Source organism: Papaver somniferum, chromosome 7 (genome assembly GCF_003573695.1).
Source record: "Papaver somniferum cultivar HN1 chromosome 7, ASM357369v1, whole genome shotgun sequence".
Classification (NCBI taxonomy): Eukaryota; Viridiplantae; Streptophyta; class Magnoliopsida; order Ranunculales; family Papaveraceae; genus Papaver; species Papaver somniferum.
In genome coordinates, this window is record NC_039364.1 from 36,236,189 (window position 1) to 36,260,294 (window position 24,106).

At 35.7% G+C, this 24,106-nt stretch overlaps 3 protein-coding genes and 1 pseudogene across 4 annotated transcripts; 3 read left to right on the plus strand and 1 right to left on the minus strand.

Annotated features, from left to right (window-relative positions):
* Positions 1-387: 387 nt before the first annotated feature.
* LOC113296974 lies at positions 388-6,399 on the plus strand. The gene is made up of 7 exons (XM_026545346.1): positions 388-948; positions 1,710-2,432; positions 2,763-3,115; positions 3,688-3,899; positions 5,085-5,341; positions 5,437-5,615; positions 5,948-6,399. Exons 1-7 carry the CDS (start codon positions 708-710, stop codon positions 6,029-6,031), a joined length of 2,049 nt encoding a protein of 682 aa, XP_026401131.1. The 5' UTR covers positions 388-707; the 3' UTR covers positions 6,032-6,399.
* A 272-nt stretch (positions 6,400-6,671) lies between these two features.
* Positions 6,672-9,704, plus strand: LOC113296975. Its single transcript, XM_026545348.1, has 4 exons — positions 6,672-7,079; positions 7,196-7,591; positions 8,317-8,731; positions 9,312-9,704. Exons 1-4 carry the CDS (start codon positions 6,818-6,820, stop codon positions 9,514-9,516), a joined length of 1,278 nt encoding a protein of 425 aa, XP_026401133.1. The 5' UTR covers positions 6,672-6,817; the 3' UTR covers positions 9,517-9,704.
* A 253-nt stretch (positions 9,705-9,957) lies between these two features.
* LOC113296976 (histidinol-phosphate aminotransferase 1, chloroplastic-like) lies at positions 9,958-15,457 on the minus strand. Of its 2 annotated transcripts, XM_026545349.1 has the most exons (9): positions 15,112-15,457; positions 13,346-13,429; positions 12,872-13,026; positions 12,687-12,784; positions 12,427-12,535; positions 11,937-12,094; positions 10,976-11,118; positions 10,737-10,877; positions 9,958-10,351 (listed from the first exon to the last, which is right to left on the minus strand). In XM_026545349.1, exons 1-9 carry the CDS (start codon positions 15,343-15,345, stop codon positions 10,220-10,222), a joined length of 1,254 nt encoding a protein of 417 aa, XP_026401134.1. In that variant the 5' UTR covers positions 15,346-15,457; the 3' UTR covers positions 9,958-10,219. The 2 variants fall into 2 exon arrangements, with proteins under 2 accessions (XP_026401134.1, XP_026401135.1); XM_026545350.1 differs by lacking the exon at positions 15,112-15,457 and having other exon boundaries at positions 12,872-13,037; positions 13,346-13,434.
* Positions 15,458-16,575: 1,118 nt separating this feature from the next.
* Positions 16,576-18,104, plus strand: LOC113296977 (annotated as a pseudogene).
* The last annotated feature ends 6,002 nt before the right edge of the window (positions 18,105-24,106 follow it).

The following is a 24,106-nucleotide window of genomic DNA, read 5'->3' on the forward strand; positions in this document are numbered from 1 at the left end:
TTTTTTTCTTTGGCCATTTCACCCAAACTATTTTTTACTCGTCCATTTGAACCGTGATTTAAAAATATTTGGACAAATGACCCATTTTCTGAAAAAATAGTATTCCCTCGGTCTCCAAAAAATAGATTTGTTTGGTTTTCACAAAAATTAAGTAAACTAATGCCATTTTTTGATGATTTTTTCATCTATCATTTCGAGACGGAGAGAGTAAGTACTAAACAAACGATGAAACATCTGATTAGGGTCAAGTGAGATGCAAACAAACCAGGTGTTATCCCATCATCCGATTCCGAAGTCAAATTAGGTGTAATGTAACTGGTAGAAAGTAGAAACAGTCTATTAATAAATTCAGACAATTAAACAAACACAGTAACAAACCCCTCCCATTTATTATTATTTCTCCTCGAGTCTCATCAATTCGCTTGTCTTCTACTCTCCTACACTCCTTCCATAGAGAGAGAAACAAAGAAAAAAAAAGGATCCGATCTCAATTCATGTCGATTCAATAACACTACCTACTTAGGTTTTTTAATGGTGAATCAAAAATCCCTAAATTAGTCTTTCTTCACAACACAAACTCTTTCTGTCTCTTCTTCTGTATATATTCGGAACCATAGAAAAGAAATAGATATATAGATGGATTAATTGAATGATTGATTGAAGAGAGAAGAAATAGACTGAGGTGGAGGAAGAAAAACAATGTATGAATGGCTCAGTACAGACAAACATGCTCATCAGCAGCATCAGAACCTCATGTCTCACTTGGTATTAGGTTTCCACACAAGCAGAATGTACGAAGTCATAGAAGATCAGGTCGTGGTGGTTCTGATAAGAACAATAACAGTCGCAAGATCTCATTAACTTTGCTCGCCCTCATTCTCTCTGTTGTTCTATTTGTTACTGTTTTTGCTGTCTATTATATATCCACCAAAGATAATAATCATAAAGGTATTTCTCTTTCTCTATTAGATTATTAGGTTATGTATATAGAAACTGTTTAACTTTTACTTTTTCAATTTCCCTTTTGTATTTTCTGTTTAATGCCAATGTTTCTATGAATTGTTACCTTCTGTGATAGATTCCTAAGTTTAATTGTCTTACGTTGTTCATGCAAGGTCTTAGTAATTTTTCTTGTGAACATCGAAACTGCGGAAATATCGAATACGAAATCTAGATGGTAGGAAAGGAATAGATAGAAATTTAGAATCTCATACTCGATTGCTGTACATGTACTGGATTTTGTGGAATAGGTTAGGTGAGATGTGCAGTATTCCATAGTTTTCGTGAATTGCTAGTCTTCCTCTGTAGGATTTGGGTGAATTAGATTGAAGCCTTTAAATGCCTGCCAATATGTGGATCTAGACACTAAAATTTTGTATTGTAACTAGAACGTTTCTGAGAATTAGGGTATATATGTTGGAAATCCTGTCTAATTGAAACTGGTTTAAGTTTCCACCACTATTATGTAAGCATAGCTGTAGGTATTGCTGATTTATACAGGTGCAAGTTAAAGTTCAACTTATCTGTGTATTCCAGAGTACTTTTGTAATGTAATGCTGAGGAGCGCTTGGCTTAATTTTAGCTATTGCAACTCCTTCTAGAGAATACTTTTGTTAGCTTATTTTTTAGACGGTCCTCCAATGGATGTAGGATGTAAAATTATTATAAGCGTAAGCATCTAAAATAACTTTAATGATATGGTTGTGCAGAACCTAATAGGTTCGATGATCAGGATGATGATTTGAGGAATGACTCGGACTTCCTCACAAATGTAACTCGAATTAAGAATAAAGTGCTCAGATTTGGTCATGGTTCTGTATCTCATGGCCGAGATTCGAGGGATTGGGACCGGGATGACAGGAGAAGGGATGATGAATACAATGAGAATGTATCAGATCTTGCTAACATGGACGACGTTGATAGTGTCTCTGCCGACAAGGATCGTGTGAAGGAAAGGATTAGAATCAAGCAGCAGCACCTAAAACAGGACCATAAAACCGTAGGTTTGTATAATGAAGCTGGCCGTGATGAATTGAAGCACTATGAAGCAGAGTATGAAGCCTCCCTAAAAAATGTTGGGCAAGTAAACAACAATGAACATAATGTAGTATCAGATGGTGAAAATTTGGGGTTGGAAAATGAAGGAGCTGATTTCGATGATGAATACGATGATGGTATTGATTCTAATGATGGGCGTCTGACAGAAAATGATGTCCAGGCCAATGCAGCAGAAGGCGATGATGATGAGAATGAAGAGTCCTCTGATACAAAAGACCCCAACTCATATAGGGAATCTGAGGAGGACACTTCCCACAATGATGATACTGTAAAGATAGATTCCAGGCGTGTGAGTGGCAAGGCAGCAAGGCGTTCTACTTCAGAGAAAAGAACAAATTCTAGGAAAACAAAACCAAAGCGCCATAAATTTTCTGGTAAATTTTTCTTCTCACCTGGATAGATGAAATTTGACCTCTTATTTTATTTTATTTATCTAGTTTGAGCAATATCTATGGAGGTCATAGAACCATTTTTTTGTGGGGTTTGGCTGACCAACCAGATTCTAGGGAATAGTCTCTGACTTCTGTAAAAACTTCAGTTAAACATTATCATAGTAATTGAATCCCTCTTTTTTTTTTCTTCTCTTCTGCTACGCGTATATACTTTAGAGATTTTCTCTTTGTACACATGATATTCCATTACCAAGCATGCTTTTCTTTTATTCAGCTCTTTTGCATTGATTTTTGATATTTTAATTTCTTCAGGCTCATGTGAGATGAAGTTCTTGAACTCTACTGCGCAGCTAGTAGAGCCTTTAGAAAGTCGAAAATTTTCAAGATTTGCATTACAGTACACAGACATAGAGGAGAGACCCAGTGGTCTAGAGCAGTGGGAGCCCAGATTTTCGGGCCACCAGAGTCTCAAAGAAAGGGAAGAGTCATTTTATGCACGTGATCAGAAAATCAACTGTGGTTTTATTAAAGGTCCTGTAGGATCTGCAAGCACAGGATTTGACTTGGCTGAAGATGATGTGAGATATATGAGTAGTTGCCACATAGCGGTTTCCTCGTGCATATTCGGAAACTCAGACAACATAAGAACGCCTTATACTAAAACGGTGTGTGATTACTATTCCTAAATGTTTTACATCTTGCAATTTTGGTTAGTCTAATAACCTCATTCTCAAAGCAGGGAGAAATCCTTAGCAAAGTACCTAGAAATTACCTAAAAGCAGTAATATACTAGCAAATCTTGTCTTCCCTACGGAATTGCAATTATTAGGCTTGATGTGTTATTTCACCATAACAAAATTTTGGGCTAGGATTGTTTGATGTGAAGTGCTTAATCCCATTATATGAAGGAGATAGGTTAGAGTCAACGCAGATTAGCCTCTCCCGGCAAAATGATAACTGAAATAGAGCTTATTATAATTGTTAACCTTTGTGTTTATCCAAGACCAACTGAGATAACTGAAAATGAATTAATCTTTTGAGTGTATACTAATTCACAGTAAGAATTACTCTACTGCAGAATCATTTCATGATCCCATTAGGGCTTTCCGGACTTTACCTGAAGAGGGATTTCAATAGCCAATCTGTTGTCGCATGCCTCTAAAAGTCACTGTTTAAGATTTTCTCAGCTTGTAATAGTGAGCTTGTGGTGAAGTTTTTGTCTCTACCTTCGATGCAGGTCACACGTTTATCAAGGAAAAATGTCTGCTTTGTTATGTTTATGGATGAAAGTACATTGCGAACATTGTCTTCAGAAGGCCAGCAACCAGATAGAGCTGGTTTTATCGGCTTATGGAAGGTTGTGGTTGTAAAAAATTTACCTTACACTGACATGCGGAGAGTAGGAAAGATTCCGAAATTCTTGACACATCGACTTTTTCCTTCTGCAAGGTAAATATATCAAATTGATTCTGATATTGAACATTTGTTACTTGTGGAGTTAATATCTCACTTTTTTTCCATGTCATCTGTAAGGGACAAAGTTATGAACTTTGACTGTTCTTATCTGACAATATCTGAGACTTGGACGATAATGTGAGGCACTGCAACTCGTGTATTGATAATCATACTGTTTAGTCTCACTGCCGGAATTCTTGTGCAGCACTTTGTAAAGCTCTTCAGTGAGCTTTGCATTTCGATTTAATTCACTGATTAGTTATAAACTTATAATGTATATGAGTTACATATGATAGTTATCCATAAGGAATTGACAGCATTATGGTGATTGTGAGTCAAACAGGGTGAATTAGAGACTTCCATCGTGTCACTCTTTACACACACCCTGCCCCTTGTTTATTTTTTGAGCAAATAATAAGTAATATTCATTCACCAAAGAGAATCGACCATGTCTTTCACCATAGCAGTTCTGCATTCGGGAATGGGTGTGCTCCACTTAATTTAAAGCCCTCAGTCGTTTTAAGAGAAAATTTCTAGAATTGTGTTTTTATTCGCTTTTTCATGTCTTATTTTGGGATGCAGAATGTATTTTACTTTCTGTCTCATGTGGAAATTCAGTTGTCTCTTTTCTTCACTTGCTGTTTTTACCTATGAGTTTCAATATTTTTACTGCCAAATTGATATTCCTTTGTTATCGTTATTCCTCTCTCTAGACCTAGAAATCTCAGTAGCATGCATACCAGATGTTGCTTCTTCAAGCTGTGGTTTGAATTTGCAAAACCTGTTTTATTTGAAAATAAGAAAAATTAAATATCTATAAAAGAATTCTTGGAAGAGATCTAGAGAAAAGCAGGATTTAACTGAAGAAGGTTTTCAAGAAGAATAAATTGATATCACCAACACTTAGTAGTCATAATATCAGTGGAATAGAAGAATAAATTCTTTTAAACTAAATTCCCTAGCCTTTCAGGTTTTCAAGAAGTCATAGTAGTATTTTTTTTCTTCTAGCATCAGATGGATATCGTCATATGTTCTCATCATTTTATATTTATCTTCATCGTAATCTGATTAATCATCTGCTTATGAGATTGTATTTTATTTTCTTTGGCTGGGTAAGGGAATTCAACTCATTGAACAACCTCTGTTTATAGTTTCTAATTATTGGTTACAACTCCGTAGGTATTCAATCTGGTTAGATAGCAAATTACGTCTCCAAAGTGATCCTCTTCTCATCTTGGAGTACTTTTTATGGCGAAAAGGTCATGAGTATGCTATTTCCAACCATTATGATCGTCATTGTGTATGGGAAGAAGTGGCACAGAACAAGAAGCTGAACAAGTTCAAACATACCATTATTGATCAACAGTTTGCCTTCTATCAGAATGATGGGTTGATGAGATTCAATTTTTCGGATCCCAGGAAACTTCTTCCTAGCAGTATGAGTTCAACCACTATTTGATCTCTATTTTTACTCACAAAGTGCTTATCTATTCGTCCTTCTATAACACCATGGTATAATTACTGTCAACAGATGTTCCAGAAGGGTCTTTTATAGTAAGAGCCCACACGCCTATGTCCAACTTATTTTCCTGTCTTTGGTTCAATGAAGTGGATCGCTTTACTCCGCGTGATCAACTGAGCTTTGCTTATACATATCACAAGCTGAGAAAGATGAATCCTGGGAAGCCTTTTCATCTTAATATGTTCAAGGTAAAGATTCTTTTCATGATTAAACCTTACATGCCGAAGTGTTGTCTGCAACCCATTTCAATAATACCATAATCAAATGAAAACTTCTCGATGCAATGATAAAGACTGAACCAAGGCATGTTTGTCTTACTTTCTCATCAACATGATCGCAACCACAATCTTTTATTACACATAGTTGTTTATCATAATAATTAAAATTTTAATGAGGCTTGTGTTTAATCGAGGCATGTTTGTCTTACTTTGGTTTTACTGAAGGTTTGCAAATTAGTGAAAACATGACTGCGACCTTAAGAGTTCAACTATATTAATTTTCTCATTTGGATTGCTTACAGGATTGTGAGAGACGAGCTATAGCCAAATTGTTCCGTCACAGGCCTGAGGATAAGCGTAACCTGCCCTTGCAAGCAACAGAGTGAACGACCAATAAATCTGAACTGGACAGCTGTTCTCGTTATTTTCGCCATGTTTCATTCTTTGCTGCATTGATACCTCGTCCAGACTCCTTAAAAATGGTGACACCGTAATCATCGTGATTTACAGAGCCGTCGTATGGACTAGGCCAGCTAGGCTGTTGCTAGAGCCTCAAATTGTTGGGGCCCAAATTTTTTAATTTTTCATAGTTTTTTTTTTTTTTTTAATAATTTTTTGATAGTTGTTTTACCATATAGGAGTGCTCTGACATAGTGTCAACCATTGTTCTTGTTGATACTCTTTTAGCTGTTATTGAAAGCTGTTTGTTTTGTAACCAATTTTTATTTTATAAGAAATTAAATTTTATTAAGAATCAAGCTGTTACATCGGAAATGTCCTTGGCCAGACTCCTTACTAAGAAATCTGGAGGATTAACCGACTCAACTTGAGTTGTATAACTTGTATTGTTTCTTGATTTTTTTGCAAGAGTATCTGCTGCATTATTAGCATCTCTCTTTGCATAACTACCAGACCAGTTTGGATAATTTTCAAGAATGGAAGTACATACATTCTTGAACAAACACTATTTGTTGTCCATTTTTGCAGTCACCTTTAAATCAATAACTTTTCCTTTTGCCCATCTAACGGCTTCCAGAGCAGCTACAACTTCAGTGCGAGCCTGGATATCTTTTAGCCCATCGAATGAGGAGAGAATAGCTTCTTCTTCAAAAATCTCAGTCTCTCCCATTACTAAATCAAAAGCTGCTTAAACCCAGAATAAAACCAGAGCGATGAGACGAAGTATACTGAAATATGCTTCTTCATCTTATCGCCATTTTCAATCTCCTTTAAACCCCAAAGCTAACCCTATTTTCTCACTTCTTCCTCTCTCTTCTTCTTCTGCTTCATCCAAGTTCAGATTTTTCTCTTCAGAAAATGACGATTCATCCAATCCGCCTACTGATCCCAGCTCGATCTCTACTCCTGCATCCATCTTAGCTCAGTTAGAGGAGAAAAATTCTCTCGATGAGGTCAAAGATGTGGGCACTAAAGGTTAGACTTCAATCTTTGGAAATTTTGAATTGGGTTTTAGAGTTTTATGTTTAATTTCGATTCTAGGGTAGTAAAAATCATTTTTGAATTTTTTTTCTGTTTTTTTGTGTTTGTAGAGTTTAAGAAGATGATAAATGATTACATGAAAGGAGATGAGGAAAAGCTACCATCAATAATGGAAGCTATTATGTCTAGGAGATTATCAGGGAAACATGAGGAAACTGATGATGAGTTAATGGTAGAGCTTGAGAAAAAGCCATTGACTGATGTGAAAGATGCAGAGTTTGAAAATGATTTTGAACATCTTTATAAAACTGATGAGGAAATTGAGAATCTGTATAATGCTCCGGAACTAGTTGAGAAGAGACTCTCTAAAGATGAATTCTTTAATATGGACAATCGCAAATGGGATGGAATGATTAAGGAAGCGACGGAGAAAGGGTTTCTTAAGGATACTAAGGAGTGTGAAGAGATTCTTGAGGATATGCTTCACTGGGATAAGCTACTTCCTGGTAATGTTCAGCTTATTTACTCGCTATTAGTTTCATTTGATCAAATGTTTAGTATTTTCTATTTGTTGAATTTGAAAGAAAGTATTTATAATGGGAATGAGATTCAAACTTAGAAACACTTGTTTATGGAGTAGGTTGATTTGGATTATCTGAACTACATCATATCTAGAGGTGAAGTTTGTTCAGGCAACCGTAATTGTTGTGTCATGTGGGTTCATTCCTAAGACTAGGTGTAAAAACTCACATTGCACTTTTTACCAGCGAAGAATTTCAGTTGCAGTATTTCATTTTAACTTACCCGGATCACATGTTATGGGTATGTTTTTTTGAAACAATGCTATGGGTATGTTGAGTGACTGTAAGTGATAAAAAAGTGATGAGAACTCATGCATTGAGTATTTATAGTGTCACAATCTACACCGTGGACAGAGCCTTCTTAGTTGAACAATGTGCATGCTAAACAACAAGGGTTTGATTTTTTATTTTAAAGCTTCTTTGAGCTTATTAAATTCCTAATTTTAGGTATTATGTGACCTGGAATTATTGGTCACGTATTTTAACAACAGTACTTTTCATCTTTTGGGAGTAAGAATGAGGTTTTGTTACTTTCACTGTTTCATTAAAAAGATTTGTATATCCTCATAATCTGGTGTTGTAGATGTGGTTGTGTACTTTCAGGTGTTTCAATTTGTTTAACATTTGTCTGATTGGTAATATATCTGCAGATGAAATAAAGGCAAAGGTGGAGGCGAAATTCAAGGAGCTTGGGGATATGTGTGAAAAGGGAGAGCTTGATCCTGAGGAAGCTTATAGAATGTTCAAGGAGTTTGAAGATTCAATAGTATTGGAATGCACGGAATTGATGGAAAAAGAGAAGCACGCAGAGTCTGACCTGCCCGCCCTGCCAGATAAGTGTACAAGCCTAGACGATCCTCCTGGGGAGGGACCAATCTTAAGGTGGCAGTCAAGAGTGGTCTTGGCTCCTGGAGGTGATGCATGGCACCCTAAAAACAGGAAAGTGAAACTGTCTGTCACTGTGAAAGAACTGAAGCTTTCCAAGCATGCTTGCCACCGCTTGAGAGCCTTAGTTGGGAAACGTTACCATTCAGGAAAGGATGAGCTTACAATCACCAGTGAAAGGTCTGTAATTTCGTTCATGCCCTATCTTGTTTTTTTCTTGGTAATTCTGGTTTGTTCTTTCTTGTTATTCTGTAAAAAGTGGATGTTGCTACTGAACCTAACTAAATTATATTTTCCAAAAATCTCTTCAACAAGAAGGGGGTAAACAATTTCATGATATCCCAAAAACCTACTCACGCCCAAGGAAAAGAAAAGATTAGTGAAAGAGGAATGCACTTGCACAGATTGTCAAGGGGAGCGATCTGCTTGATAAACTAAATTGTGGGTTTCTTTATTGAATACGAGGGCCGTTTAACTGTTCAGTGTTCAACCTTTTTCGTCATAAATAGATTCAAGGGAATAAGTAAAGTAACACAGTGTTTCTTTTTCCCTAATGTACTGGTTCTTTGTGATCTTGCCAGTAATGGCAGGTGGGTAGTTCCTCCAGCAATTTTTGGTTAATGAATAGTTTTTTCTAACTAAATTTATAGGTTTATAGGTGTATTATGCTTCTATATCTTATTAATTGTGCTAGAGTGCAGTGCAGTGTGCCAGTATCTACAACTGAGTGAGCAATTTTTTTTTGTTTCTCTTGCATAAGATTTGAGCATAGGGAGGAAAACAGGAAGGATTGTTTAAGGACTCTATATTCCCTGATTGAAGAAGCCATGAAAGCAGATACATATGTGGAGGAGACTCGTGTTTCTTATGTCAAGGAGAAACTCAAGGGTAACCCAAAGTTCATGGAAAGATTACGAGCAAAAAATATGGCAAAGCTGGATTCTCATGATGCTGTTGCTCTGTGAGGGTTCGTTCCAATTGGGACTTGCTTAGATTTTTCGTGCTAGAAATAAATTTTTGACAAGGCGCAGTTTTTATCTTCTGGTTGCGCTTTATTGTATTCTGTATACCTGTATGACATCTTAGTCGTAAGTTGGCAGAATATTTATGATTCTTTACCAAATGAATTCATTTACCAGGTTTGAATGGTTCATGTGATACCATAGAACAGATGCATCACCTTTGAAATTAGTAATTGGAAGTAGCTTTTATTAGCTTGAAAATTTGCGCCATAAAGTTATTTCGGAGTGCTATCTTCTAGCATAGCATTTTACCCAAAATGAAGTTCTAGCATTTTACACAAAATCAAGTTCTCTATTGAGCATATTGCCTAGGGTTCAGATCTGGAGACATTACCTTGATTACTCATATTTTCGAGGTTTGGAGATTTGTAAGGTGGAACGGTATTTAAGAGAAATTAACTCGTATCTCGAATTTTTCAGTACAACAAGGCTTCAGCTACAGAATTCTGATTTTGCTAATCAATAAGTTTATATTAAAAAATTGAACTTAAACAATCTTTTGCAATTCAGGTTCAGGATGCAAGCTGTAGTCACTTAACTCTTTGTCAGATTTTGTCTAACCCATTAGAGGTTGATCTCTATTTCACTTTTGATGGAAAAGGCCAGCAATTGCCTGAACTCATGTTGAATTCATCAGGAAATAATTTCACGTCAAAACCTTGAGACATTCCATTAAGAAATCCGTGTGCTCAGGCTTCCCAACAGAAACCCTTACATAGGCTTTTAGTTCTTTGTTACTGTAGTGTCGAATCATTACACCCATTTTTGCAAGTTCCTCCTGGAGAAAGATAATAATATAAACAAAGAAGTTACATAGATTTCCTAACGATGCATATCAGACAACCAAAAAATGATAAAAATAAAAATAAAAATAAAAATGCAGGTTTCGCAAACTAATAAAAGGCCAAATTTTAATGGAAACCTGTTTTTGCTACTGGTTTATCATTGAGCGGGATATAAAGAATGAGAATTTTGTTTTGAATTGGAGTCATAACAGAAATTGAAAGAAAAAAGAATCCAAAAGAGAGATAGGAATAAAATGTAAAAACTTAGACTACTACATTCTCTTGAAAAATATATTTTCAGAACTAACTCTGAAAATGTAGAAGGAAGAGTTACGGAACCAATAAGTATGTAATGAATCCAAAATCAAGATTACTAACCTTTAGCTTCTTAGGATCCTTCCCTGATGTAACCTCACATAAAATGAAGTTTGAATAGCTGGGATATGGATTCAAGAAAGGGACTTCCTTCAGTAGTGAATATAATCGATCCCTTTCTTGCACCAGAGCGTTTTTTACTCTCTGCGAAAATTCCCAGACAATAGAAAGATGTTCAAATGAAAGAAATGTTGATATCTAATCGATCAAAAGAGGTAAGAAAAAAGAGGAAAGCGAGTTACCTCTAGATACTCAGGATTTTCCAATGCCACGCATGCACCGATCTCAGCAGCAACAGACACATTGTAAGGCTGCTTGGCTCTCCAAAGGTACTCGACAATGCTTAGAGGAAATGCACCATATCCCACACGTAATCCTGCTAAACCTGTTATGGAGCACAGAGCACAGAGCACAGTTTTACGAGAAATCAGAGATGAGGTTTCATGGAATTGCAAGCATCAAAAATCAACCAAAGACCGTCAATTGTGCCAACCAATTATATACACTCTTAAATATGAGACAATCATTTCTAACTTCCTAATTTCTCTCATGTTTCGCTTGTACAAACTGCAAAGACATTTAAACTAGTACCACATCGATATTTTGCAGATTTCTTTGACCTTAAACATATCCAGTTTCCATATTTTATTAAGGCATAAGATCTGACTACATAACTAGAAAGCATGGGTATCAACACTGGCCATTTAAGACAAAAGCCTGCCTGATATTTCATTTGTTGACTATTACTTCCAATTGGAAATGATGCAGAAAAGCTTCTGTATTCAAACTGGTAAGGAGAACACCAAAAATAGCACCTTGGTCAAACGTTTAAAGATACATCTCTACTTACAAATTGTTGTTAGAACTTCAAACTTGATGGAGATGGCATTTACAGTCTGCACATGTGCGTAAATATTATTAAAGCCAAAAGATGCAGATAGGTGTCTATGTTCGAACTAGTAACGAATAAACCCTGATTATAGACCTTAGTCAAACATTTAAAGGAATCTGAGTAGAGGCATCTCCACTGATAATTTTTTTTAAGAACTAGTGTGAGATGGCATTTGCATTCTCCTACAAAAGATGCCCATGAGAGCTACTATTTTGCTGGATATCAGAAGAATACAAGCAAGCAGAATAAGTTACTTAATAAAGTGTTGGAAGAGTACTCATATAGTTACCAAAAATAGTACGTAAACCTACCGGCTCTTTTGCTAAATGTCCGGAGCACAATTAAATTCTCATACTTTTTCACCCAAGCCATCTTAGATTCTATTCCAGAAAATTCAATGTATGCTTCATCCAGTACAACCAAAACAGGCAGGTCAAGAATCTTCAAAAGATCTTCATCGTTGATCACACTGTAACAAATTCCTATTGGGCATTAAAATACGTAAGAAAAAGATGCCACAATCAACCAAGTGATGTCTATGTTAATTTATGCAGCTGAACAAAATGCCAAAGGATACATGATACCATATCCTGTCCAAGCTTCAATCTGGTTTTGGCCATCCTATAATTGGTCAACTAGTTAAACACACAGCTAGATAGGAGTAAGGTCTAAGGAGTGCTCAAGTTAGTGTAGGATCACTACTGGGTGATGCACTCTGTTGGAAGTTTGAGAAAGACGGACTTCAATGTATAGAACGTCTCTTACTTAATGTATGAGACTGGCTTTTAACTGAAAATGTACCTTCCATCTGGATTGTTAGGAGAGGTTAGGAATATGCACTTTGGATTCTCCTGACGAACAACTTCAGTAATTTGTTCCACATTCAAGCTAAAGTCTGATTTCCTGGGTACTGCACAGTAACATAGCAAAAGTATCAGCAATAGGCATACAGCCCATGGCTATTAAGATCCTGGTGATGTGTCTCAGCACCACCATCTTAAGCTGATATCAAACGGAAATTGAAAAAAAAGAATAGTAAAAGAGAACGTCAGTTTTCCTACCCTTGATGACCAAAGCTCCATTTACAGCTGCATCAAATTCATACATTGTAAATGTAGGAGGACAGTCCACAATCTTATCACCGGGGTCAAGCACACAGCTGAAGAAAAAAATAATAAACAAACCAAAATTCAGATTACCAATTCAGTAAGCAATATTGACTTTCATATAATCATTGATATCTTACCGCATGATTAAATCGATAAGCTCATCTGCACCACATCCTACAAGAATATACTCAGACCCAACACCAGAATCTTTGGCAAGGGCATCACGTAAGCGGCGATTTTGAGGATCAGGGTAAATATGAGCAAATTTCATTTTCCCCAAAGCTTCAACCACCTAAAAACAATCTGGAAGTTGGACTCAGAACAAAAACGTTTGTAACTGTGTTGAATGCCTGACATTAGATCATTCAGCACTACTTTTTTTAAAAAAATAAAAAATAAAAGCAATTAACTGCATTATACCAAGTTATCTCCTAATTTACATTATGCCAAATTGGTTATTGAGCAACTCAATTGTAACCTAGAAAAAAATAATCCTCAGTTCAGTAATTTTCCAATATAGAACAAAGAAATGAGGAGAGTAACCTGTCTGACATTCAAAACACAATAAACCCTGAGAGATAAGTGAGATAAAAGAGAAAAAAGAGACTTGCCTGAGGAGGAGGACCATAAGGATTTTCATTTGCATCTAGTTTGATAATATCCTCAGGCTTTCTTCCAAGTTGAGTTGACAAGACCTAAAGAAAGAAATTTGAAATTAAAATGTAAACCTTTATTGAGTTGACGAGACACAAAGTGAGGCTGAGTTTATACTCCCTTTATAAACTAAACTGACTTATGAACAGGAACATGGAGGGCTAGCCTAAACATGAAGATAGCGTTTCAGCAGCACTTTAAAACTTCAGTTCATAGTGGAAACACGTGTTTCAGGCACGACTGTTGGAGTGGAATAGAAGCTTGAAAGACAGGTAACCTCTATTTATAAATCCTCTATAGATAAGATATAGCAGTCAAGATATGACAAGAATAGATGCTGGAAATGGCAATTTAGAAGGTAGTTTAATGTTGCTTCAGCCATTCATTGGCTAACTATAAAGCATGATCTAAATGAAGTTCCAATACTGGATGAGGAAGAAGACACTCTGGTGTGCTTTGAAAATGAAGATTAACTTACAGCTCCGTGAAATGAAGAAAGTAATACTGTGCAGAATCTCTTACATGCTGTGCTGTGTATTTCAAAAGTCTCTACCAACAAAGGACATGCTGAGCTACAGGGCATTATTATTCAAAGAACAAGTGGTTGACTCTTAAGAAATTCTCTAAACAGTGGGTCCTGATTAGGTTGTAACTGGACCTGGACTCGTTGAATGACTGTGAATATGTAGCAGAAATAAATTTTCTATCAACATGGGAACGAGAACCAACAACTTATGTATGTGTGTGTGTACTTTCTAGGAAGTGCATAATACATAGAGTGAGAGCTCAATGTGACAAATAATAGATTTGAGCAGAAGCAAATTGGGTTCACCAATTTCTTAGGATAAATGGTCAGTAACCTCAAACTAGATAGTGGAGATCCATACTTGAATATAGAGCATAAAAAGCACACGCAACAAGTTTCAGAAATACCAATTGGTATCAAGACGAAGAATCCTAACGCTTAATTTGCCATAGATGCCATCCATCAGCCTATACCACCTTAGGAAACCACGGTTAATGCCCATGCAAGTCGACAAACAAAGAAACCTGACTCACTTAAGGTACCAGGCATTCCCATTGAATCGTACATAGACAAATTGAAAGAAGATTCGACTCTTTAAGGGGTTATGAACAATTTGACCAGACAAAAAAAAAGGCAAGATGAAGGAAACCACAAAAGGATAAAGTGTAACAAGATGTGAACTGTATGTCAAATGTGGTGCTGAAAGAAATGAAGGAACTTTTATGGAAAACGAGCAACGAGGAGATGTAGAAGGGCTGGAAATATATTGGCTTCAACCGAATGAGTATTGTTTTCTACTCACATTTCGTTGATGCAGCGATCAAGAATAAAAAGCCAGAAAAATAATTCGATCAAGCTTAAAACAATTTAGCTAGTTTTGACATTGGAAGGTGTTACTTCTTCAATACAGAAAAGCATAACCTATCACATTGCACCAATGACGCGGCCGCATGGGCTCATTTTACTAAATCTTTTTGAATACCATATGCACAAGCAGAACAATATACAATCAAGAGAGATGTAAGAAACTATGGTAACTACTGTCATATGCTTATGTTTGCAACTCTGCAAGGAGAGAAACAACCAATCTTGCTATTGGAAGCAGACCAATTGATAATATTCTTCAAATTTGGAGAACTGTAACCATTTCAACTCAAAATTTCAGAAAAAATTTGTAAACATCATTGAGTTACTTACCTCAAAAGGCAAAATTGGTTGATAAGGAGACAAATTTCTGAGATGAGGTCGGATAAAGGAATCACCAGTCAACACATTTTGAACCTCGTTGACTTGTTTAGTGGTTAAAGCCACTGGAATCACTTTCCTTTGAAGTTGGATCGAAGAAGAATGAAGAAGAATGTGATTATTAGTATTGTTTATGCAAATTGAAGAAGAAGATGAAGTAAAAGGAGAACAATCAAGCAAACCCATGAATATTCAATTCGACAAATCGAAAACTTTGACGGGACCAATTGAGGGAGGGAAAACTGTGAAGCTTAGAAAATGGAGATAAACCCTAAAACGAAAAGACAGGAGCCAATAACCCTCTATTTATCTATGAAATGTCCGTATGGCCCTCCAACAAATCTTATTTTGATAGTTTTTGTCCACCACTAAAACAAAGCCTAAAATCGTCATTTTTTTTTCTCTCCGCTGGCTTTCCTTTCTCTCTGAACTCATGGAGAGCTTTTTTCTCTGAAACTTCGATTCGTGAAGATTTATAGTTTGGTTAATCTCATCAAATTCGTGAAGATTATTTTTGAAGATTTCATCTCCGGATGAGTTAAATCTCATCAATTTTTTGAAGATTTATAGTTTGATTAATCTCGGTAAGGCATTTTTGTTTTTAGAATCCTGTATGATGTATCTTGCATGTTGTATTGTTGTTGCAAAATTTTGATTTGTGTAATTAAAACTTGCGAGAAATCAGATATGGTGTTCTTCTACACAAACCCTGGATGTTAAGTGAAGAATGAGTCAGTCTACTAACTGAAATGAAATCGGGTTGTCTGGATTTTGATCAATTGATGCCCAATTTATGATGCCAGAATACTGTTAAGGTTTTGCTTGGTATGCTAGAATCTTATGTGAGTATTAGATTTGCAATATCCTGATATGGTTGGTAGGTGTATGTGATTTGTTGGCCCCAAGATAGAGGTTTAGAATCCAACTTTCTTTTTGTATGCATTTTTCCCACAAGGAATTTTCGAATATTTTGTAGAAGTTGTTTATGAACAAAGAAAGGAACTGCCGATAAAAGGCCAAGCCAACTGAAGAAGATGACAAAAGAACCCTTTCTTTATATTGACACTCCCTATTTTAATAAGGGGCAGACACAAGTTGGGTTCCCTTATATATATGACGATCTCATTCTCACTCTTACTCATTCACTCTCCAAGAGGAAAGATATTGAAGAATTTTAGGTTTGGAATTTTCAAAATGTTAGTGTTATTTTTGACTAGTTATTGTTTATGATTTATCAGTTACTTCAATTATGCTTTAATTCTTGAACTAACTTTTCTTAGTGTTTGGTTCAGTATCGTTTCTACTTCTTCTGCTTAGAAACCCTAGACTGGAGTTCAAATAGCTTTAGACATTTTAGTATGTTTTCTTACTTAATGGAAATTAATTACTCATTTGATTTTGATCCTGATGCAGTGTTATAATGGCAACTCTTAGAAATTTGAAGATCAAGACAGGTACATGTAAGCGTGTTCTTAAAGAACTTTACTCGTATGAAAAATAAGTGGAGAGAGAAGCTAGTAAAACTGCTGACATGAAGGAGAAAGGAGCTGATCCTTATGATCTTAAACAGCAGGTACATTTCACCCATAATCTTTAGGGTTTCTAGGTGTAGTTTATTACTAATTTTACACACACCCAATTGCATTGTTGTAGAATATGCTGTAGGTGCATAAGTAACTCATGTGTGCTAATAATCTTCTGGGTTAATTACAACATTTTAAGAAATTATCCCTATTGTCTTTTTTTGATTGGTAATGGAGGAGTCGTTAGTAGATAATTGTTATAAATTGTAAGCCAAATTTTGTGTTAGGTCATGGGTTCAACTCCAAGATGACTTTAGCATCTCAACAGATAGGCTCTACCAAGATTTTACTTTAGTTTATTCATTCTCCATTTTGCACCTGAAATCACGAATGACCAGCTAAACGCATCTAGTTATCTTTCAATTGCTGGTATTAAATGGTGAATTAATGCAAATCGAATTTCAGTTTGTGGATCGTTCTGTAACAGGTCAACTGAATGTAGTTTCGGTGTTAAACGTGGTTTGCATAATTTTGCTTGTATCTATTCCAACTAAAGAGCTGTCTCATTAAAATTCAGTTCGTAATCGAGACTTGAAGTCTTACATTGTACTGTATTAGTTGTGATCTTACTAGATTTTACTCAAACTGTTGTATCAGGAGAACGTTTTGGCTGAATCCAGAATGATGATTCCAGATTGCCACAAGCGTTTGGAGACCTCACTAACTGACATCAAAGAAACTCTGGTATTTTTTCAAAACAAAATATGCAAAAAAAAAGGGTTTGGTTAGGGTTTTTTTAGAGATGGGTCTCTCGAACTATATTCAGATTCAATATTTGAAATTAAGACTAAATCTTCCATGTACTAGGCAGAAATTCAGATTTTTGGATTGTATCTAGTTTCAAAAACTCATTCGAAAATCAATAACAAGTCGCCCTAAATGCAAAAAGGCTGCATGATCCACAGTTTATCAACATCCTAGTCAATAGACGGCTCATAGTCATAAGTTCTGTGATTGTGTCTCTTAAAATATATTCTACTTTTTCAGTCACAGTTGGAAGAATCAAATCAACAGGATGGCCCGGAATTGGATGAAGCTCGAAAAATCATTGATGAGGTTGAAATTTTGTTTAAGACATCGGAAGCTTAACTGTTGGCATCCCACCTCGAAATCACTGTCTTTTTAGACACCTTCCTTCGCTTCCGGTGTTACACTCTAATCTGTGAATTTTGGTTTCTATGTTGGCATATCCAGTGTAACATTGTTGTTTGTGATTTTTGGATTCCGTATTGGCATAAACTGTGTAATGAACATTATCCAGCTTCGTCCTTTGGATGTTGGAGTTGAATCTTCTGTGTGTTTTATTCATTGCCTATGAATGAATTAAAATGGTGAAAACTAGAAACAGTTATTCTGATGTTATCCTCTTTTTGTTTTATTAATCTAAGTCTATTAGATAAGTTCAAAGAGTGCCTTTTGTATTTTGCTGTCTCGCAGTTGAATCTGACTCGGCCGCTGACTCAGCTCGAGTCAGATGTCAGATTGTTCATTTTTTTTATATTGAGACGTATCTGATTCGCAATCGACTCATCTAACTCAAAAACAAACATATTGAATTAGGTAATATCAGTCAAATTCAGAAGACTCAAGATGAGTCGGGAAAAGGGAGCAAAGGGAGACTACCAGAGGATCAGATGGGAATTACAACCACTGATCTTAGACATCATTCATTTATTTAGTAAACATTCATTACGGACTTGTAAGTCCATCAATATGAATTTCAATAAACCAACAGATAAGCTGGCTAAACACTCTCGTAATTTTCATATTAGTAGAAGTTGGTCTCAGTATTCACCAAACTTCATAGTAGAAGCATTACAGGCTGATATGTATGATGTTATTGGTTCCAATATCTAATAAATTTCATCCTTCCGTATCAAAAAAAAGGAAAGAGTCGCGAAAAAACAAACACGGTGTAAGACCAGACATTGTGATCCAAAACTCTCCACGACTCCGTTCCCTTCAAGATGAAAAAAAGAAAAAAATCTCGTTGAAGAGGGTAAAATGAGGGAAGAGAGAGTCTAGATGATCAAGTGTGTTATGTAGACTCGGGTTATCAGTGGGTGAATGAATGTCGGGTCACAGTCTAACTACTTTTTGACAGTTGTTCGGTGAAGAAAGTGAAAGTATGCGCCAAATTAGGGTGCTGACTAGATGACCCACCTAACTGTATAGCGGAGGGAAAGAGAAGAGTCTACTTTACAGCTGGAGTCATCTTCGTGGGACAAAAGGAAGCCAAATGACACGTGGTTTTGACTCAATGACGGTATGAGGTGGGTCCACGTAAGCGGGGAAAGAAAAAAAATGTTGTGATGAGCTTATCAAAAATATATTTGGCGGTTTCATTAAAATTAAAAAAAAATATTATAAAAACAAGAAGAAAAGAGGTAAAAGCAGGAGAAAGAACGAAGGACAATACATTGATGCTTCTTACAAGAAAGAAGATTCGTCGATGGGATATGCTTTCATCCTGTACTCCGTTGATGAAGAGACCTGCATTCACTTTTCGGTGGGTTCGGAGTAGGCTATATCAGTTTTTCATGCAGAAGCAAAAGCCTTACTGAAGGCAATAACGTAGTTAAAGAATAATATCTTATCAAGTGTGGTCATTGCAACTGACTGCAAAGCTTTGGCAGACAACTTAAATAGGGTTACTTCAGAATCTCAGTGGTTGACAGAAAATACCTTGCAGGAAATAAGGATAACTTTAGACGAGATACCTCAAGCTAAAGTGAAATTTATAAAGAGAAAGAACAACAATGCAACAGATTACATCGCTAAGGAGGCAAGAATTAAAAAGCTACAACACATGTCAGAAAGCCAAACCAACGAGTTCACAAATCTAGCATAGATTCTAATTCGTTTGATAGAAATAATTTTATAAATCTGTTGTATTGCATTTGCTAGTGTTAATATATGATCTTTTTCATCAAAAAAGAAAAGAACGAAGGACAATAAGATGAATCTTCCGTTTGTCATTTCTCTTTCCCATGGAACTTTTTGTGATATAACCAGACATATTCGAAAGTTTACCTTTTATATTTTTTTCCTTTGCCGGGGTTGATTTGACAGGGTTGATCCACGCAATCTACGAAAATGCTATATATCCTCCATTCCTTATCTCCATTTCTTTTCCCCACCTACATGTCATGCAGGTATTGGTTAATCCAATAATAATGGGACCTCTGCTAATCCCAATTCAAGGGTTCAACGGTTAAGATCATTGTCACCTAATGGTGGAAGAGAGTGCAGGAAAAGGATGGGGAAGTATAGCAGTTTCGCGCAATCTAAGAGAAAGTTTGACTTTGGTCTAAGCGTGTGAACTTGCCGTAGAAACAAAGGAAAAAAGCACAACCTATGCTATGAGCTAGATTTTGGTAAATATATTTAGGTGTAGCTGCTCTTCAAAGTCAGAATTTCACCAAGTAATACGCAGAAACTGGGTTGCACATACGCGAATGCGACACGACACGACGCGGACGCGGACACTACAAAATTCTGAAAAAACTAGGACGCGGGCACGTATATACATATTTTATTTATATATATAATCATGTATTTATACAGCAAAGTCAAGTATTTCGATCCTAAAAATTAGAATATGATGTTACATGGGTATAAATTTCAAAAGAAAAAAAGATATCGTTTGCTTATACATGCCTAAGGTCAAACAATCAGTCACTATTAAACACATGGCACAATCAAAATGCATTCTTAGAACAACACATGCACAATTAACGGTATACGTGATGTCATTTCCAATTACAAAACCCTAATAAAGACCTAAATTATTGATCTAAATGTTTGTCTTTCTTCATTTGATTAATAATAATAAAAATAAAGGATAAAATTAAAATGGAAATGAAGAAAAAAAATACGTCGGACACGCGTCATCGGTGCATCCAAACCAGCGCGCAGGACGCGCAAATTGGTGTGACGCTGACACGACGCGTGTCCCGTGTCCGACGCGAATCGGACGCGGACACGGCTCAAAAAATGAAGCCTCCCTGCAACCCAGCCCAGAAATGATGTCACTACAGAGTAAGAATATAACAATAAGCACGTCATGTTAGTATGTCTCATAATATTTAATTAGTTTGGGAGAAATAAATAACTTACTTCCATGACTCAATGTTGAAAATTTCTCTACACGACTCTCATTCAACGCAAAATAAAAAATAATTTGATTCTTTTGTAAATGATACGATTGATACAACCAAATACCTGCGTTTAGGATGATGAAATACAACGGGAGTAAAAAAACAGGTGTTCTATGGGAGTTTTTCGGAAAACGCTTTCCATTTGTTTTCTGTTTTTAAAAACAAAATAAAATAAAAATGATAAACAATCGTTTTCTGTTTTTTTTTTTTCCTTTTCCTTTTCATTTTCAGAATAAAGCGAGAAATTGGATAAATGACCGCAAGTGAGTCATGACCAGTATCACAATCTCTTAGGCGAGTCTTTACATTTGATATAGTTGATTTTCCTCGGTTTTCAAAAATAACTTTTTCTCCTACCAAACAATTTTTAAAAAATGAAAACAAGAAAAAAAAGTATATTATTAAAACAATGGAAAAGTATCTATGAAAACTGTTTTTAAAAATTGTACAAAATATGCCTTAATATTCTCAATGATCCATTTTATTTTACAGGTGGGATATAAAAACATTGGAAAACCTTCCGCATTACATGAAGATATGTTTCATGGCACTCGATAACACTGTCAACGAAATGGGCTATGAGGTTCTCAGGAACAATAACTTAGACGTCGTGCCGTACTTACAGAAATCGGTATGCATGTATATGCTGCTCACTATACTTCGGTCGCTAACCTCCATATTCTTGCAAAGAATTCCACTGGATGTCAATGCATCAAAACGGGATATATGATATTTCAGTGGGGAGATTTATGCAAAGCATTCTTGGTAGAGGCAACATGGTACTACAGTGGTTACATACCCACGCTCGAAGAATATACAAATAACGCATGGATTTCGATAGCAGGGCCTGTGGTGAGCATCCATGCTTATTGTCAACTTGGAGATAAATTACAAAAGAAGCATTAGAATACATAAATAACAACCAATCTGATCTCATACGCTGGTCATCTATGGTTTTTCGCCTAGCAGATGATCTGGTAGCTTCAAAGGTATGTTGGAAAACGATTAATAAAAAAATAATTTTTTAAAGTTTTAATAAAAAATTATAATTTATTGTTTTCTTTTGTGAATGAAACTTTTTAGTCCCACATTGTGGAGTTTCCAATTTTTAGTAGTTTTAAGAAACTATATAAACTTATTAGTCCCACATTGTGAAGTTTCCACTTCTTAAATTGTTTTATTTCATTATATAAAGAAATTCACTACTTTTGTAAAATCGATGGGAAAAGGGTTGCTCTATATTTTAGGGGGACCCCTAAGGGAAAATATTTTATAGCGTTTCTTAAGAGTTCGCGATTTTCCTTAACGGTTTTTTCGGAGTTGCCAAGCTCAAGTTGAGCATCTACTACATATGCTAGTAGCAGGTGTAGTAGGGTGTTTTATCCTGGAGATATCCGTCCTTTGAGGGCTATAGCATCACTCTTGAGTGTAGCCGGGCACTAATGTCTTAAGGGCAACGTGTTGAACACGTGACTCACTCTGTTTTTCCAAAGTTTTGCCTTGTTGCTGTTGTGGAGATATGAGAAGCTCGTTCGTTTCGTCAATCGATCAATTCCATTATAAAGGAGATAAGTATCAATAACTTTTGCTTATTTGATTTTTTTTTTTTATTTTAATTATTGCACCCAACAATCTTAAGACATTATAATTTGTAATAATCGAAAATGGTTGGTTGGTTTGTGAATCATGGATGTTAATTGTGGAGTGAAAAACAAAAACAATGTTTTTGGTCAGCTGTAGAGTTTCGAGATTATCTCTTAACCTAGAAGGAATTTCGATGAACCCTTTTGACAAAAAGTATTAGACATCCTGATAGTTACCCACGTAAAATTTCAGATTTTTTGGAGTTGTAAAAGTATTTTTTTGATATTTTACAAAACATACAAATGTTCCTGAAAAATTCTGACGGACAAACTTTTGTTGTTAACTAAAGTATTTTTTTATGGGGTAATCATGAGTTTTTTGATATGGTGGTTCAAACGAAGTTTGTACATATAGATATTATCTTCAAAGCTCATATTTTATCTTCCGTTTCGGAACTAAAATTTGTGAGATGTGGTGTATTAGGTGATTGGGAAATTACCGTGTCCGTGGTCAGAGTATAAACGAAGATTGTGACATGAAATTGAAAAGGAACATGGCTACCAGGCGCATGTGGATGAACACGTCTTCCAAAGCTGACAAAGGCGAGAACATCAAACACAACTCTAAGCGTAGTCTTCATAAGAAAGGTATGTTTCGTAAAACTGAATCCGGCATTACTTTAATTAAAGGTGATTGTTATGTTTGTAAAATTCCTGGCCATACGGCAGTAAAGTGTAGACAACATAAAACCTTAATAAGTAAAAAGTTAATGCTAATTTAGTTGAAACAAATTAGAACGAGTTCATTGACATGATGTCGGAAGTTATTTTAATAACCAATGTGAGAGACTGGTGGGTGGATTCTGGAGCCACTAAGTATGTTTGTTGAGACAGAGACCTGTTCACCTCTTATCAGAGGATAAGGGATGTCGAGAAACTCTATATGAGTAACTCATCTGCGACAGAGGTTGCATAAAAGGGAAAGGTCGAGCATAAGTTCATATCTGTAATATTCTCACACTGAATGAAGTTTTCATGTTCCGAGCATATGAAATAATATTGTATCTTGTTCTCTTGAAGATGGTAAAAGATTGAAGATCTTAATTAAATGTGGAAAACTTGTTATAACTAAGGGTATTGATTTGTTAGGCAACAATTATAGGACTTAGGGTCTATATAAGTTTGAAGGAAAATCTGATGAAGTGAACATAGTTGATTCTTGTTCTTTCTTTTGTGTGTCTTTGAATGTTTTGCATGGTAGACTTGGAACCTTAAAATTATAAGTCAATGTATAAACTGCCCAGCATAGGCTTCGTACCCAAATTTAGTTTGGATCTTGAACACAAAGGTGAAATGAATATGCTATAAAATCTTTTAGCACAAATGTTCATAGTAATTCTAATCCCTTAGAATTAATTCAGTTAGGCCTAGTTGACATGAGTTCAACCCAAAACCACTATGGTAAAAGATGGTTTCTAACTTCCGTAGATGATTGTACGAGGTACTATCTTGTATAATTGCTTAGGGATAAGGATGATGCCTTAGAAGCCTTAAGATGTATAAACTTGAAGTTGATAACCAATTAGAAGCCTTGAACATATTAATTGTATCCTTAAGGAGA

What these genes read in the sequence shown, in the direction of transcription:
- LOC113296976 (XM_026545349.1), bottom strand. Translation starts at nt 15,345, where the DNA reads ATGGGTTTGCTTGATTGTTCTCCTTTTACTTCATCTTCTTCTTCAATT. An exon ending in CTTATGGTCCTCCTCCTCAG is followed by an intron (nt 13,027 to 13,345) that starts GCAAGTCTCTTT and finishes GATTGTTTTTAG; the next exon opens with GTGGTTGAAGCTTTGGGGAA. An exon ending in TGGAGCTTTGGTCATCAAGG is followed by an intron (nt 12,536 to 12,686) that starts GTAGGAAAACTG and finishes GTTACTGTGCAG; the next exon opens with TACCCAGGAAATCAGACTTT.
- LOC113296974 (XM_026545346.1), top strand. Translation starts at nt 708, where the DNA reads ATGGCTCAGTACAGACAAACATGCTCATCAGCAGCATCAGAACCTCAT. An exon ending in CGACTTTTTCCTTCTGCAAG is followed by an intron (nt 3,900 to 5,084) that starts GTAAATATATCA and finishes ACAACTCCGTAG; the next exon opens with GTATTCAATCTGGTTAGATA. An exon ending in CAGGAAACTTCTTCCTAGCA is followed by an intron (nt 5,342 to 5,436) that starts GTATGAGTTCAA and finishes TACTGTCAACAG; the next exon opens with ATGTTCCAGAAGGGTCTTTT.
- LOC113296975 (XM_026545348.1), top strand. Translation starts at nt 6,818, where the DNA reads ATGAGACGAAGTATACTGAAATATGCTTCTTCATCTTATCGCCATTTT. An exon ending in CTGGGATAAGCTACTTCCTG is followed by an intron (nt 7,592 to 8,316) that starts GTAATGTTCAGC and finishes ATATATCTGCAG; the next exon opens with ATGAAATAAAGGCAAAGGTG. An exon ending in CTTACAATCACCAGTGAAAG is followed by an intron (nt 8,732 to 9,311) that starts GTCTGTAATTTC and finishes CTCTTGCATAAG; the next exon opens with ATTTGAGCATAGGGAGGAAA.